General features: G+C 39.1%; 1 protein-coding gene across 4 annotated transcripts in view; it reads right to left on the bottom strand.

The window, feature by feature from the left end:
• Positions 1-8929, bottom strand: part of ELP2 (elongator acetyltransferase complex subunit 2) — a 33410-nt gene extending 24481 nt beyond the window's left edge. For all 4 annotated transcript variants that reach the window (XM_042869344.1, XM_042869345.1, XM_042869343.1 and 1 more), the window contains exons 1-6: positions 8797-8929; positions 8638-8716; positions 7432-7517; positions 5540-5690; positions 4190-4267; positions 3017-3081 (exon numbers count right to left, since the gene is read on the bottom strand). In XM_042869344.1, coding sequence (XP_042725278.1) covers positions 3017-3081; positions 4190-4267; positions 5540-5690; positions 7432-7517; positions 8638-8716; positions 8797-8928 — 591 coding nt within the window. In that variant the 5' untranslated portion in view covers position 8929. The remainder of the gene's footprint in view (positions 1-3016; positions 3082-4189; positions 4268-5539; positions 5691-7431; positions 7518-8637; positions 8717-8796) is intronic.
• Between the last annotated feature and the right edge of the window lie 7904 nt (positions 8930-16833).

Consider the following 16833-nt stretch of genomic DNA (forward strand, 5'->3'; position numbering starts at 1 on the left):
TAAGTACTTTTATAAATCAATAGCCTCTTTCAGGAACACAGAAAAGCAAAGAGACTGTTTACTTTCTACTAAACACTCTAAGGGATCTCCAAATAGAGGATCATCCACTCTATTTCAAAAATCAAGCAGTTTTACAAATAGTGATATTTCAGCTGTCAAATTCATGGGATTACCCAAAAAGCAGCCTGACTCAACTAAAAAAAATAACCTGAAGATATCTCGCCCTTCCTCTGACTACAACAATGCCATCGGAGTTTCATTAGTACGTCCCATTGCCAACTCACATTCTACCTCTGTACTCATAGTCTTACTTAGATTTCTAAAAATTAATAGAGCTGAGCTATGGGACCTTACCAGCAAAGGAAGAATGTAGAAGTTCAGGTTCTAACTTCTCCCCAACATCAAGTTCTGCTGAAAAGTGGCAGGACAATAACAACACTTCCTTCAAATAACTTTAAAAAAAAGAGCTATAGCAGCCATAAAAGATGTCAGCAAATCTGAGAGAATCTGACTGAAGAGGAGAATCTCCCTTTAGCAGCCAGAAAGGAATTTATGGCAGGAAACTCCAAGGATGTTTTCATTCTGTTAATAGCTGTAGTGTACCATACATACATTTTTAATCTAAATGGAATCAAATATGTGCTTTTCACTTCACAGTCACGTTTCAGGAAGTTAAGACAGAACCAAACAGAAGCCTCACCTCACTGAGAGGGCCAGGGTGAATGGGATGAGGATTAACAAGGCCAAGTGCCAGGTCAGCACTTTGGCCACAACAACCCCATGAAGCGCTACAGGCTTGGGGATGAGTGGTTGGACGACTGTGAAGAGGAAAGGGACCTGGGGGTGTTGGTTGATGCTCGGCTGAACATGAGCCCACAGTGTGCCCAGGTGGCCAAGAGGGCCAACGGCATCCTGGCCTGCATTAGAAATAGCGCGGCCAGCAGGAGCAGGGAGGTGATCATCCCCCTGTACTCAGCACTGGTGAGGCTGCACCTTGAGTACTGTGTTCAGTTTTGGGCCCCTCACTACAAAAAAGACATTGAGGCCCTGGAACATGTCCAGAGAAGGGTGAGAGGTCTGGAGCACAAATCTTATGAGGAGCATCTGAGGGAGCTGGGATTGTTCAGTCTGGAGAAGAGGAGGCTCAGGGGAGACCTCATTGCACTTTACAACTTCCTGAAGGGAGGATGTGGTGTAAAAGGGTTTGGCCTCTTCTCCCAGGCAAATAGTAGGACCCGAGGAAACGGCCAGAAGTTGTACCAGAGGAGGCTTAGGTTGGACATTAGGAGGAACTTTTTCTCTCAGAGGGTGGTCAGGCACTGGAATGGCTGCCCAGGGAGGTGGTGGAGTCGCCGTCCCTGGCAGTGTTTAAGATGCACCTGGATGAGGAACTATGAGATATGGTTTAGTGGCTTGTGGTACTAATAGGAATAGGAGGGTGGTTGGACTAGATGATCTTGAAGGTTGTTTCCAACCTTAGATTCCGTGATTGTGTGATTCTGCGTGACAGAGACTGACTCTAAATTCCATCTCTGCCAAGGTAGCTGGTATGTGAAAATACTTCATAGAATTGAAGGTGTGAGGGGAAAAAGAAAACAAAAAAGTCAATACAAAATTCCACACCTTTTTTACATGAATAATGTTTCCTACATCCAAAAATGACAGCAGTATAAACTTGCCTACATGAAGCTGGAGATTTAACTTATTTCAGTTACCTTCCTCGATCCATCCACAGACTGCAGTTAAGAATGCTGTTATCCTCAAAAGGCATACAGCAACTGGCAAAATAAGTTATGTATGTGTAAATATTTTGGACAGCTAAATTGCATATTGTTTGCTAATCTGAGCCATACAAAAAAAAAAAAAAAACAAGATACAAATTGTAAATATAAAAATAAGCTGCACAACACCTGATGTACATATCTTTCTTTAGCACTACTACACACTGAGAATCATGAGTGCTAGTTCTTAGAGAATGTCATTGAACTGATTTAACTCATAAGCTACACACTGAGGACAAAAAGAAAAGAAAAAACTTAGAAACTGACTCCATTTTCCTAGTTAGCAGTGAAGATATCACTGAACACAAGAAATAAAAGGATGAAGCATTTCTTTTATTGACAAAAAGTCTTCTTGTATATGACTACCTGAATAGGCAGAATAACCTATAGGAAGCTTAATCTTTCTTAAAAGGCCTAAAAATCCTGGGAGACTGTATTTGAGCAGAAAGTGAGTAGTTCCCATTTATGTTGGTTTCAGTTCAGGTTTTTGATTGGTAAGTTCATTTGGGCTTTGGAGGACGGTCCCTGGTTGTTCAACTTTTTTTAAAGGGACCGAAAAGAAAGAAGTGTCACTGACCTCTGGTGTGGAAGACAATTATGGAACACACTCTTTAGGGTCTAACAACAAAGCTGCTGAACAGACGCAAGAGGATAATTTATTTGCAGTGCACCAGAAGGAACACTTAACCATATGGAAGACTAAGTATTGTCAGCTTCCAAGTAATACATGAAAAATGTGTATGCCAAGAGAATATCAGATATCGTTTCAAATACTTGTTTAGTCATTCAGAAACATCCAGCACAAACAGCATACTTAACAACAAAAATACAATTCTACAGATGAAAATATCAGTTTTACTGCAACAATTCACAGACTGAAAAAAAAAAAAAAAAACCCCTCATCATTTCCATATGAAACACTCAGCACATGGATACTGAGTAATCAGGGACAGTCATAACTATTCCTTGTCAGTGGGAACAAAAACTACAGGCTTCTTCACATAGGGAAATATTAGGAGGAATAACACTTCTACTGGATCCGGGTTGAACATTCTGTACAAGAATTTCATCATTACCTAGAAAATGAATGAATTATTTGAACAGAGGTGGTTGCGTGCGATTGTTATCTGGAGACAGATAATAATTACTGAAGAAATTAAAAAAAAAAAAATAAGATACATATGAGAAGAAGCACTGTGTAATGTTCAAAGCAAGAGACAAAAAGCTGTAATTACCTGACCATTCTGCTGTATAAACAAGTTTATTTTGCAGTCATCACCACCACAAGCCAGTATTGGTACTGAAAATGAGGAAAAAAAAGTCTTCATTACTAAATTTACAAAATTAGTGTTCTAGGAGATGAGAAATAACAAATAAGAAAAAGCAATAAAACAATACAAATGTATAGTGGGACAAGATACCACTGCTTTAACATATTCTAAATCAGATAATTAATATTGTATGAATGAAAATTTGGTATTTCAGGAACATAAAGCTCAGAAGTTCTTTTGGCACCTAAGTAATATCTACAGATGTTTAATTTGAGTAGTTTTCTTCATGCTAATGCATCTCCAAGGAAGCTCAAGCACCAGAGATTTGTGTTGATAGCAATAAAATTAATACATATAAACAGCATTTCCTCTAAATACAAAAGGAGCGAATAGCAAAACAAAATGACTCACAACTAAAACAGTTTGAGTCCTTGATCAACTGAAATGAGTATATGGATGGACAGTTATACAGCAAATAAGAACGAAGACAGACTTACTACATGCAAGAATATGAAAGCAGTTAGCATTGTTACACGTCTACTCGAGCTTTCAGCAGTAGACAGCTCATAGAAACTAACTAGGAATCAGGAAAAAAACACTGGTCTGTTGACTTGAGCAAAACAAAGTTAAGACTGAGGGAAAAACACGTGAAGGTAGGTAGAAGATGCTGAAGAAAAATAGTTAACACTTGCTCCAGTCCTTTTAGATCTAAAGATGAAGCAGTATTGCAAGGGACTGGAATAGTAAAAAAAAAAAAAAAAAAAAAAAAAAAAGGAACAAATTAAAGAATTATGAAGAAATAGTTACCAAGGCTAGACAATTTATTTCTCAAGTAAGGGCAGATTACAAAACGCTGAGTTTCACTGAAGTCAGTTACTTCATTTTTAAAAAGTCATTAACATGAATTTTGAGAACCACTTTGAAAATGCCACAGTCAGACAGAATTATTCAAATTGCCTAGAAAAATTCAGCTGAAGTCTTTGAGTACAGGCAGAAGTTTAGGCTAATTCCCTAGGAAACAAAATATACGGCATAGGAGTCTGAAGTTGGTTAAATGAAAACCTGCTACACATGGGAAATTTTAGATTTTATTTTTTCCTGCACTGATATTCAAGATATGCTGCTCTACTTACTCACCATTGCTGCCAGTCAAGAAGGATAAGGAAACATCCATAACAAATCCATTTCCAAACTGCAGAATTTCAATGCATTTAACTGAAAAATGAGAACAGACACTGTTGAACTTATTCATCGTACCACAGTTACACTGCCATCTCTTTTTATATTACATAGTTAAAATTTCCTGTTCAATTTTATTTTAAAGAGCTGCAAGACTTTTTTTTAAAAGCCATTGATTTTCAGAGGGAAAATTACCCTCAATTTCATTTTCTGTGGGCTCATGGCAATCCATCCAGAGTTAGCCAAATTACAACATAAGTCACTATTCTCCATCAAGTATTAAAACTGCACAGCTCCCTCCGGTAACACATCAGAAGCAATAAATATTCCAAATTACATCCAGTGGCAAAAGCATTCACTACAAGGAAAGCAAAAACTGAATTCTTTGCTACAAAAGCAGATAAAGATAGGAGCAAATCCAGCCTTCCTCTCTTCATCCTTGAGATCCTAGGAAGCGATTAAACTGGTGAGCCACCGAGATCAGAGTAACAAACAGGATGGCAGAACAACTTTCCTACAGAAGTAGAATTAAAAAGGAACTGTTTTTTCTGCTTCTGAAACTCACAACAGCAAGACCAAAAGGAAAGGATAGGACATCAGGGTGTCCTCTGGGAGCATGAGAAATGCCTTCTAGAACATGGGTTGAAGACTGGCAACTCCCAACTACTTATCTCACTCAATAAGCCAACGGGAAATCCTTAGTACACCAGATAGCAAAGAAAGTAGGGAGAGATGTAGTCAACACAACTTGACAAGTAACACTTGATATCTAGATTATCTATCCTAATTATTCTCTCTGACCATACAATAGGCCTAGTTCAAAAGAAGACCTACTATCCTATATTTCATTGGACTCAAGTCAGTAGTAACAAGTGACTAGTTTAATTTCACTTTTCTCATTCCAGCTTCATTTTACACAGTAACTTTATTTCACATAAGCACACACAGAGCTAGCTTGTCCCATGTTACAAGGAAAAATGATGATCAGATTCTGAGAACAAATCAAAAAGAGGCTGTTAAGTTCAGCCAACTCATCACTGATAAAGAACAGAGATAAGTCATTCTGAGAAATAAATTTGACCCAAAGCTGCTAAGCTTCTATAGCCCCCAGCCTTCAAAAAAACACTGTAGTTGAGACAAAGCTTGAAGGGAAATCAGTGTGGTTGCATTAGAAGATGTTAGTATTTAGCCAAGTACTCAATGGATGAATATCATCAATTTTATTAAGCCAGTATGTTGTCTTTCAATTAAAAAACAAAACATTGTCCCTAAATTTAAAAGAAAAAAAAACAAAAAAAAAAATCCTACCTTCTGAATCATGTCGAGACCAAATTCTCACAGTAGAGTCAGATGCTGCAGAAGCTATTAACAGATTTAAATCAGGTTCATCTGACTGGTAGACAGCATCCACAGCACAAACAGCTTCAGTATGGCCTTCGAGAGGAACGCTTTTCGCAAGCTGAAAACATAAGAAAGTTTTATAGAGTCAAAAAAAAAAAAGTCAAGCACAATTAAACTCCAGCAAATTATCCATGAGAACTTTTAAAAACATTTTAAGGAAAGGAGGGGAAAAAAAGAAACAACAACCCTTAGTACTGAAAACAAATTGTACGTTTATGGTGGTGGAGCTTCTGCCAAGCTATGATTAAGCTGTAACACATTCTATAAAAAACAGAAAAGGGATACAGCAGTAATGAGCATGAACTTGACAAGTTCTCTTGTGTGCACTAGAAAAACTTCACCTTTCCTTGAGGCTGCCTGGATATATGATAGTAGTTAGGTTAGGATGAGCAGTTTTTCTTCCTTTTTCTCATTCACGTGCCCCTACCTATACAGGACATCTCCCAAAAGTACAGAGAACCTTAGCAATTTAGGCAAAATAGAGAACACAATGGAATAAGTAGCAGCTACAGCAGCTCTGTTCTGTGGGCTTTCACAAATCAAAGATTTCTTTAAAATACTGACAAAACCCAAATCTCTGAATTTAGACTTAAGTTTCTTAGGGAATTGATATTTTGTAATCCACTCCTCATAAATACAAATAGCAAAACGAGAAGCTTTTAATTCTCAAACTAGAAGAAGTCTAGCTTTTATCCAAATTGTCATCACTTTCCAAAAGATAGCTTAGTAAGCCCTAGTAACATTTCTAATTGGTTCAATTCAGAACTTTGCTTGTTTAACGTACACTTGTATAGAACAGTCATTTAAATGTGAAAATTTAGTCACATTCTTTTTCAAAGGTTTAAATGAGGCTGTGCACATTAATGGAAGAAGTTACTAAATAAATCTGTACATTATTTTACATCAATATGTTAAAAGTTACAACAGATGAAAAACAGAAATTACTCGCTTCCAAGAACATTCCTCCAATAAACAAGACTGATAATGATCACTATATGGACACTTTCCCCCAGTGTGTTACTATGTTCATGCATTTTAAAACATAGTCAAAAGTAGTATGAGATAGCCTCTGAAATAGGTTATCTACACAGCATTCACAAGCAGTGCTTAATATTTTAAAAATAAGTTACATAACACACCTTTTCCTACATTTCAGTCCATTCTGAAGTCTGTTATGTCATACTTCATCTTCTTCCTTCCATTTTTACAGTATGAGTAATAAATAAGCAAGCCTTTTTACTTGTCTCAACATTTTTGACTGAAATCAACTGTTGCAGAAGTGCTTTTTTAAATACCTATCCTACCTCGTGTATCATCCTTGTCAGACTGCCTGTGTATAAAACACTGTCATGCAGACTGAAACCACTAAAAAAATCAATGTAAAGAAATTAGAAAGAAGGACACATAAAACACATACTAAAAATGAACTTCAGAGTATCAAGATATTAAGGCAGTTTAAAGAAAAGTTGGAGAGGAGAAAGTTGAAAACTCATAATCAGACAAATAGGATATTTTAGACAAGCTAGACAAATCCACATGATGACTGGTTGGCTGATCTCAAAAAAGATTAACTACAGAAGAGAAGAAACAACATTTAGGTCAAATCATAGCATGATATAGTATCAGCAGTCTAGAGGAGATGCACATGGAGCTTCAACTGTCATAGTGCAATAAAGAGGCACAAAAACTACAGGCAAAACAAATAACTTGATTTGAGGTATACAATAAAAAAAAAAAAAACAAGGAAAAAGGGGGGAGAGGGAGGAGGGAAGCTTTAAAAGGAGGATATTTCTACTTACCTGATCATTCCAAACTCCTGTCCTATTCCACTCCCAGAGAATGAGCTTTTTATCAGATGCGCCAGAAACTAACTCAGTTTCAGTTGCTAAAAAACACATTCCACAACTTTTGTGAGCTCTTACTTTGTAACAGCGGTCAGCAACACAAAGCAGTTAAATTGTTTACTACTTACATAAGTAACTACTTATCACAGTTATCAATTATACACAAAGTTCTCATTAAAATAAAGTATGAGCCATGAAAGTTGCACAGTACATGAGAACTCAAGAGCAAAAGAATTACTCAAAATAACAGGTAGAGAAGAATTACAGAAATACTCAACACTTCATATGAATATGATGGATATCTTTCTAAAAAGATTCTCAAATGCAACAGAGTAATTTAATATGTTTGTCTTTTTGAGGGACAGGAAAAAAAACAAATAAATAAAACAACAAGAAAGCAAGAAAATTATGACTCCACAGAACATGAACCTTCACATGAAAACTTAATTTCAGGCTGCATGAGCTTTAACAAGACCAAGTGCCAAGTCATGCACTTTGCTCTCAACAATTCCACGCAACACTGCAGGCTTGGGGCAGGTGGCTAGAAAGCTGCATAAAGGAAAAGGATCAGGGGGTACTGGTCTATACTCAGCTGAACATGAGCCAGAAGCATGCTCAGGTGGCCAAGAAGGCTAATGGCAGGGAGGCAGTGGAGTCACCATCCATGGAGGTGCTCAAGGAACATGAAGATGGGGCACTGAAGGATAAGGGCAGTGGGCACAGTGGGGATGGGCTGAAAGCTGGACTAAATTATCTTAGAGTTCTCTTCTAACCTTTATAACTATATGTTGCCAAGTTCTCAGAAAACAATTTGTTTTACTTAAAAACCACACAACAAGAAATGACACACACAGGCACAAAAAAAATAGTATTAATATAGAAAAAAAAAAGTACTTGCGAAGAAAACACGTAAGTGTAACCATTTGAAAGGATGCCAGTTTATATCATTATTAAGGAGGAATGGCTTCACCTCAGTGCTTAGCAACACTCCCCTCCAAAACAAACATGGGCACAATATAATAAGAGTCTGACAAGCAGCCCCACTCCCTTTCCTCAGGAAGCTTAAGGACAGGAACACGTGCCTTCAAGAGCTGCACTCAGTAACTTTAAAACCTGGAATTACTACAAGGGCCCCGCAGGCCTCCCATACCACCTACTCACCGCCGTCCCGCCGCCGTGCCCAGCGCACGCAGTTCACCCTGCCGCCGTGCCCGCGGAGCGCTGCTACCGTCCGCCTGGCCTGCGGGATGAGGAGAAACACCCGGTGCTAGGCCGCACCGCCGCCAGACCGGCCCCACCACGCCTCCCCACCCCGCTCACCGCCGGCTGGTAAAGTATGACGTCCCGGCAGCTGCCAAAGGCGAGGAGCCCCTCGCGGCCCCAGGATACGGCCCCGCCGGCCACCCGGTTGGCGCAGCAGGCGACATGGCATACCGAGACGGGCGCCGCCATCTTTCCCCGCCGGCCACGTGCGCAGCATGGCGCAGTTCCTATAGCAACGACCAGTCACCATGTTGCTGTGGCCTCTCCGAGCCTGCGCGGATGGCGGCGCTGGCGTTGCGGCCGTGGAGCCGAGCCGAGCCGTGCCGAGCCGAGCCGAGCCGAGCCGAGCCGAGCCGACATTCCTCGTAGGGCTGGCCAAATGCTGGGTACTTCCCGATCAGTTTGGCGTCAGGCATGGAAATGAAGCATAAACAGAAGGGAAAAGGAAGTTCTTTTTGTTTTCTGTGCCTGTCTTCAAACACTCGCTGGTTCCTGCGGCATTGTGAGAGTTTAAAACTTTTCTAGGTTCGTTTCTGTTTACTTTCGACTGTGTGCATCCAGGTGCTGTGGCTGCCTGTACACTGAAAGGAGTGCACAGATATGCGAAAAGGATTTGCTGGGGCTGAAGGCTTTCGTTCAATAAATGCAAACGTTTCTTACAGACAGAAGATAGCTACGTTAATCACAGATGGGATTGGGTGCAAGGAGGGCTGAGGTTTCTTTTTTTTTTTTTCTTGTTTGGCAATTTGTTTATGAGCTTGCCGTCTTCTGTTTACACCTCTCAGAATGATTTCAGATGCTTTTGTGAAGTATCCACCCAATATTTCACATTTTGGATGTTAGAAGTCGCTTCCTGCTACTCAAGAATTCTAGATCTTTTTGTCCTTGGGGACGGATGTTAATATGATTGAACCTGTCACATGTGAGAATAGAATCACAAAATCATAGAACCACTGAGGTTGGAAAAGACCTCTAAGACCATCTAGTTCAACATCAGCCCACCTCCACCATGCCCATTGACCACGTCCCTCAGTGCCAAATCCACATGGTTCTGAACGCATCCAGGGATGGTAACCCCACCACCTCCCTGGGCAGCCTGTTCCAAATATATCACTGCTCTTTCAGAGCAGAGATTTTCCCCAATATCCAACCTGAACCTCTCCTGGCACAGCTTGAGGCTGTTATCTCTTGTCTTATTGCTGTCATCTGGGAAAAGAGGCCAACCCCCCCACACACACACACACACCTCTCTACAACATCCTTTCAGGCAGTTGCAGAGAGCCATCAGGTCTCTCCTGAACTTCTCCAGACTGAACAATCCCAATTCCCTCAGCTGCTCCTCATAAAACTTGTACTCCAGATCCTTCACCAGCTTTGTTGCTCATCTCTGAACACACCCCAGAGATACATCTGTCCAAGAAAGAATTACAAAGCTAAGTCACTGCCTGCGGACTGTGTTTAATATTCCAGATTATTATGATGTTCTGGATAACTGCCATAGAAATCAGAGGAATCTGCAACTAAGCAACAGCGGAAGTACAATGGGCTGATTTGAATGTGTCTGAGTATGCCTATTTTTCAAGACAGAAGACAGATCATAGCAGATTAGAGAACTCCATCCATTACATTTTTCTTTTGTGATTTATTCACGTATTTATTGCCCTTTCTGCCCAGGAGATTGAAACCAAATCAAGACAGATCAAAAGACAAAAAATCAAACAAGCAAAAAAAAAAAATCAATCCTGTCTAAAATTGTAGTGTTATTTGCGTGGTATCTGTCCTAAATAAATGGAAAGATTGGAGCTTGATATAAATGTCTTACTTTGAAACAGAAAATGAGAAAATAGCTGTGGGACTGGGGGGGGGGGGGGAGGTCCTTTAAACTATAAGGGGAAATTTAGGTTAGAGTTTAGGAAAAAATAATATTTCCTCAGAGGGCGGTGAGGCGCTGGCACAGCTGCCCAGAGAAGCTGTGGTGCCCCATCCTGGAGGCATTCAAGGCCAGGTTGGATGGGGCCCTGGGCAGCTGAGCTGGGGGGGGGGGTCAGCCCTGCCCACAGCACAGGGTGGGGATGGGTGGGCTTTGAGGGCCCTTCCAACCCAAATCATTCTGTAATTCTGTGACTGCTTACAGATGTCCTGTGCCTCCTATCCCCAAGGAGTGCCTGCAATATTCTGGAATAATTAAAGCTGCTCTGAACAAGCAAAGCTGAGAAGCCTGTGATGGAGGGAGCAGACAGCTCTCCTGGCTGTGCAGTGAGAAGTCGAGTGGGAAAAGAAGCAGCAGAAGGCAAAGAAGCAGGTGTGCAGAGGAAGCAGCCTCTGCACTGCACACCAAATCCTCTGGACCTTAAACCGCTCCTGCACAGCATTTCTCTCCCAGTATGCCTGCATGTTCATGGGTACTGGCTGGCAGCAGCATGGCAACCTGACAAAAACGTTGCAGCTGGGCACAGCTTTTCCCAGTGGGTGCAAGAGGAAGGACGCTGTGCCTGATCAGGAGCAAGATACAACAAGAAATGTTGGCTGCTAAGAGAATAAATGCCTGTACAAAATGCATGGATCCAGTCATCAAAGCATACTTTAATGGACAAGTGCCATCTGGAGAATGGTTACACAGCAGCCAAGTTGCACAGCAGCCCCCTTTCAGTGTGCTCTGACAAGGTTGAAGTAAGGGCTCTGGCAGGAGGAGGTCAGACTTTGCCAAAAAGCTGAAGTTATGTTTGCAGTTGTAGGAATGAAGCTGGGTCTGGCTGCACTTGTGGACATAGGCATAATGTTTTCCAAGACACCTTTGGGTTGGGGATTCCTCTGTGACATGAAAAGTTTCCTGCTGATGATGTCCCCTAAATGGAATAAGTCAGCACAGAATTTGGTCTTGCAAGTCCTGTACGGAGTACTGTAACAGGACTGCAGAGTAATGGCTAAATAGCAATGCAAGCTGAGGCCATTCAGTTCAGATCAGCCTAAACATGCCCATTCTCTTCCATACTTTCAGTAATTCATATATCTGACCAAGTCCTCATTCTCACTAGTTTTTGAGCCTTTTGTCTAAGCTAAGAAGCTTTTTTTTTTTTTTTGTGTGTGTGTGTGTATTCCTAAGTTAAAGGGTCTTCTCTTACTCCTGAATACTGAAACATCTATAAAATAGCATATGAGAAATTTAGAGTGACTTATAACTGTAGCAGAGCCAATATGCATTTAGGAACATATACTTTGTAAGGAAGTAGTGCTGGCAGTCAGAAATGTTACAAGGGAGGAAAAGGATGTATTCTAGGCTTGTTATCAACTGCCACTCTTCATTCATATCAGTTTTCCTACTGAATCCAAATCTACCCTTGCTGTTTTCCTTCCCAGAAAATAACTTCCTCACATTTCAGAAATATATATAAAAATGTTTTTTTCTTTCCCACTCCTCCCCACCCCTCTTTGGTGTAAATCTTCTGGCATGATTCTTAACTGAATACATATTGAGAAGAAATCTGGTTTTCAGTAGATTAAACTGAAGTTGGTACAAAGCCACGTCTAATAAGACAGGTAATTCTGCAAGATACTGTGTAAAGCAGCAATCATGTTAGGTTTAAAGTTTATATTATATGCAGTCTAATTCTACATATTTAAGCATTATTAGACTAGTGAAGCCAAGTACTTTTCAGCTAGCAGCCTAGTTGTTCTTGTGGTTGTTGAACTTAACCTGTCTTTGTTTGTCTTCATTGTATACATGCCTTACGAAGTAATCATTAACAGAGTTACCTCATACTCAAATTACTGCTTGCTATTTTTACCATAGTTTGCTTCTGTCCAATAGCAACCTGGGTGAACAGTACTTGGTGAATGAGGCAGCTCTTCACCAAGCTCTTCATTCTTCACATTTCATTTTCTCATCGTTAGTCATACTGCGGCAATAGGCCTCATTTTGATTTCAACTACCAGAGTGTCTGAATGTCAGGAAAACTGCATGTATTATAATTTTCTTTACAATATCACTGTTTGGCAGAAGGGTGTTATTATATTCCTCTTCCAAACTGCAATTTCTTCCCACGGCACAATTTCCTATCAGAAGTGCAGTACTTTTTCAGTGAGGAAGTGACCAATGTGGAAGATGTATGTGGTTTCCAGGAGGGTGGGCTAACCACTCCCAGCACCCATCAGCTTTGGCTGTGACTGCAAGTGTTTAGAACTTTTGGAAATTGGATTCCACAGTTGGGGCACTTCTGATGGCTCTTCCAAGGCCAGGGCTTCAATTGAGGGATCAGAGCCAGAGCACTGCCAAAATAAATAAGAAACAGTAACCAAATATGAACATATTTTTAAATTATTTGGCATCTTCACAGGTGATACCTACGCAACACCTAGTAACAATTTGGTTGCCAGATAGATCTTAAGTACAAATTCAGACTTTTCCTTCTTTTCCATCTGTTATCTACTTCTGAAGGAACTTCAGTGCAAGTGGAATGCTAATTCTTGGGCTTACTAACCAACTTCTTAATGGGATTGCTTTCCCTTGAACCTGCATGTATCAGACTCAGTGCCAAAAGTGTGATAAAGCATAAGTGTAATTCCTGGCATTTCTGAATGGATCCATTACAATTCTGTGTTTAGATTTCATTTTCCTAAGATTCATGTTTAACTGCTGTTGACTGATTCTGGAATTGTTGGTCCTACATTCAACAAAAGTTAAGTTTGCCACTGTATCTTGAGTATAATGTAAGCCCGTGGCATCCTTTTCAAATTCAAATCTCAAGATAAAAAAAAAAGTAGATGTTATCAGTTGAATAGAGTTCATATTAAATGTTTGGAATAAGTTTTTAGACATAATTTCTCCTTTAATTTATCTTGTTGAAGACTGAAAGTTGAATGATGCTGGTGAAAGATACTGAACTGAACAAATGTTAATGATAGCTATTTCCTGTTTTCTTGAAGAATGTGTTTTAAATATTCTATAAATTCCCACTGCTTAAATATATTTCTGATTTTCTGAAGAAAAAGGAAACTAATTATTTACAAATATCATCAAAATTAGCTCTTCAAACAATGAATGTAATTGCGTGCTGAAAGAAATTCCACTGAAAATATTTCTGATTTTTTTTTAAAAGGAAGATGTAATGCAAACACAACCTAGAAAATTGCCTGCCAAAAAAAAAAAAAAAAAAGAGATGAAACAGCGTGTCACATAATGAAACTGATTATGTATTATGTTTTTGAAGCAGAAGCTCAACAAGATGTTATATTAAGCATATATTCCAGAAAAAAAAAAAAAAAAAAAAAGAGAAAAGGAATAGCCCAGAATACTCAGAAGTGCAATTTGGATTAGTAAAAATCCAATGAGGATTGGATTTGAGGTAAACAATGAGGTAAGTATTACTTAAAAAAATATATAAGTCTGAATAGTAATAATTGATGAAAAAAAATTTAGAAAAGAATCATACTGACTAAACATGAGGAAAAAACAGTCCCAGCGGTAAGTCAAAGTATTTCCGATATAGAAAACTCCAGTGTACAGAACATGAATTTTTGGTATGTGTTCAGATTTAAGGTGATAAATTCTGCTTTGTATTCAAAGCTAGAATTCAGTCGTACTCTTGTGCTTGAAAGTTCTGAAAAACATGCACTTTGAACACTAATCAAATGCTTTACTATGAAGAATCAATCAATACATTTCATGTCAATATTCTTCTTTATGCAAAATATGAGATTGCACAGATGTTTTTCACATGTAAATGTACACAGCTAAAAGAACATTAAACAGACATAATAGACCTCAAATATCAGAAATAATCATTAAACAGGTACATTTCCTTATTTTATTATTCCTGTTTTCTACCTTTTAAATGCAGAAAGCCACAAACCATGCATTTCAGTCTGTTACCATCGCATGAGAGGAAAACTGGCTGATTTGTCTAAACAGCTGCTGAGGAAGTGAAGAGAAATGTTAAGACCAAGGTCTAAATCACCAAAAATGGCTTAGGAACGTAATTTCTATTCATTTGCCTAAGTACTTCTGAGGATTCGTGCCTGCCTTGTTCAGCTTAATCTGCAAGTGACATAGTTAATTTGAATCACTGGATGAAAGAGAGAAAAAAAAGAAAAAGTTTGCATCAGGAAAACACCATGAAATGGGGAAAGTATGAAGGAATGTATTGTAGGAACCGTGAAAGAAGTATCTGGTTAGTCATTTGGCCAATTGCATGCAAAATAAATCAAGCTGGCATTATAAGCTAATATGTTTTTATGCAAGTTATTTTGTTTCATTTTTCCTTACATTTCCAGCGAAGAGTATAAAGAAATAGAATACTGAAGCAGGAGTGTATAGAAAATGAGAGAAATGTCTGTGCCAGTATTCTGCATGTGGCTTTTTATTGAAGAACCAAGCAAAAGAAGTATATGCCAACAAAACCCTGTAGTTCGCACTGAAATTCACTCATGAGAAGCAATATGAGGCAAACTTTTGCCCAGACAGCAGTAATAGTTTGTAAGGATCCTGTTGTGCTGCATTAACTGTCAACATAACCAATATTAGGCAAGCTTGCAGTGAATCTTTACCTTATTTTAAGTACACGAAATGATGTCATTTCACATAGGAATACTGGCAAATTAGACCCTAATACTCTTCATAGTTACAGCCCCAGTTTTCACGTTTCTTCCATTCCCATATAAAGTGCAACAACAAAACTTTTGTTTTGATTCAGACCATCTTCTGCAGATGAGGAATCCTGCATCACACCCTCTGTTCCTGTACCTTATTTGCACCAGATTTGGATTCATCTTCACATAGGCCAACTCCCTGGTCCAGAAGAGCAATACTACCTCACATTTACTTTTCTCAGACTATACCAACTTTCCTAAATGGTATAAGTTAGTTGTGTTTCTATAAGAGGGGGAAGAAAATAATTGACAGACGTGAGCCAAAGACTTGCATATATACTTCATACAGAACCCAGCTATGCTGAGCTGGGGAGCTATGCATTACAGACATCCCTTTATAATTTCTGTCAAGTCACCCCAAAATAGATATAAATCAAGAATCAAAGATGAGTTGCTAAGATAACTTTTCTGTTTCTTGTTTTGTATTTTGTGAGAATGGCTTTACATTATTCTGTTCCCAAAGGCATTTTGCCTAATGTTTTGCCTGTTGTTACTCATTACCTGACTTGTACTGGAAGCATTCAGAACCCTGGGAAGCCAAGACATTTTAGTTCAGCTGTTTCCACAAGATGTAAGACAGACGGTGCAACCTTATTCTTAATGAGGATGTCTTTCCTTTTTTTTTAACCACAACTCTCCAGCAGAGGAATGCTCTATAAGACTGAAAGGAACCCAAGGTCACCAAGGTTTGGCAACGTGTAGGCAAAAAGGAAAAGTGCAGACCCCAAGATGCCTCTGATAGTGTGCACACATTGCAGGCTTAATACACTATGTTGTCACCTGTAGCACAGTTCTGCCTTTTGAATACCAGGGCATAATAATAAGAGCAAGAAAGGACAAGACTTTAGCCTCAAGGAAAAGTGAAAAAGAAACTGGCACATTTGTTCTGGAGCTAATACCACTTTGTGCTGTTTACTTGGACTTTTATCACAGCCTGCATCTAACTGCAACACAGATCAGTCATCTTTACAGAGCTTTTAGTCAAAAGAATGACTAACTTAAAAAAAAAAAAAAAAAAAAAAAAAAAAACCACACACACACAAGAAAACCAACCAACTAACATTTTACTTTATAATATGGTATAAAAACAACTAGAATACTTGTTGGTAAATTATAAAACCACAGAGCCAGATTGACCATTTACATCTTCTGCAGGCTTGCTTCTAGGCTGTGAGAAAGAAAATGGCGTTTTATTTCAATCTTGAACAAGTGTTCAGTATTCCTGGTAAACTATGACATCATTCAGTTTTGATATTTTCCTGTAGCCAGATTATATTATAAAAATACCTAATGAATTTTAGAAGTATGATCTGCCTTTTCCAATGCTGCAGTTTTAAAAACAAATGGCATAATGGCACATATTTTAGGTGGGTGTTCACAAAATATGAAGAATGGATAGGATGCCTCATTAGCTGAGCTTTTCCTTTCTGTATTTTTTTGGGGGGGGCT

The sequence above is a fragment of the Lagopus leucura genome, unplaced genomic scaffold (assembly GCF_019238085.1).
Source record: "Lagopus leucura isolate 7727_CA_CO unplaced genomic scaffold, USGS_WTPT01 Super-Scaffold_100002, whole genome shotgun sequence".
NCBI lineage: Eukaryota > Metazoa > Chordata > Aves > Galliformes > Phasianidae > Lagopus > Lagopus leucura.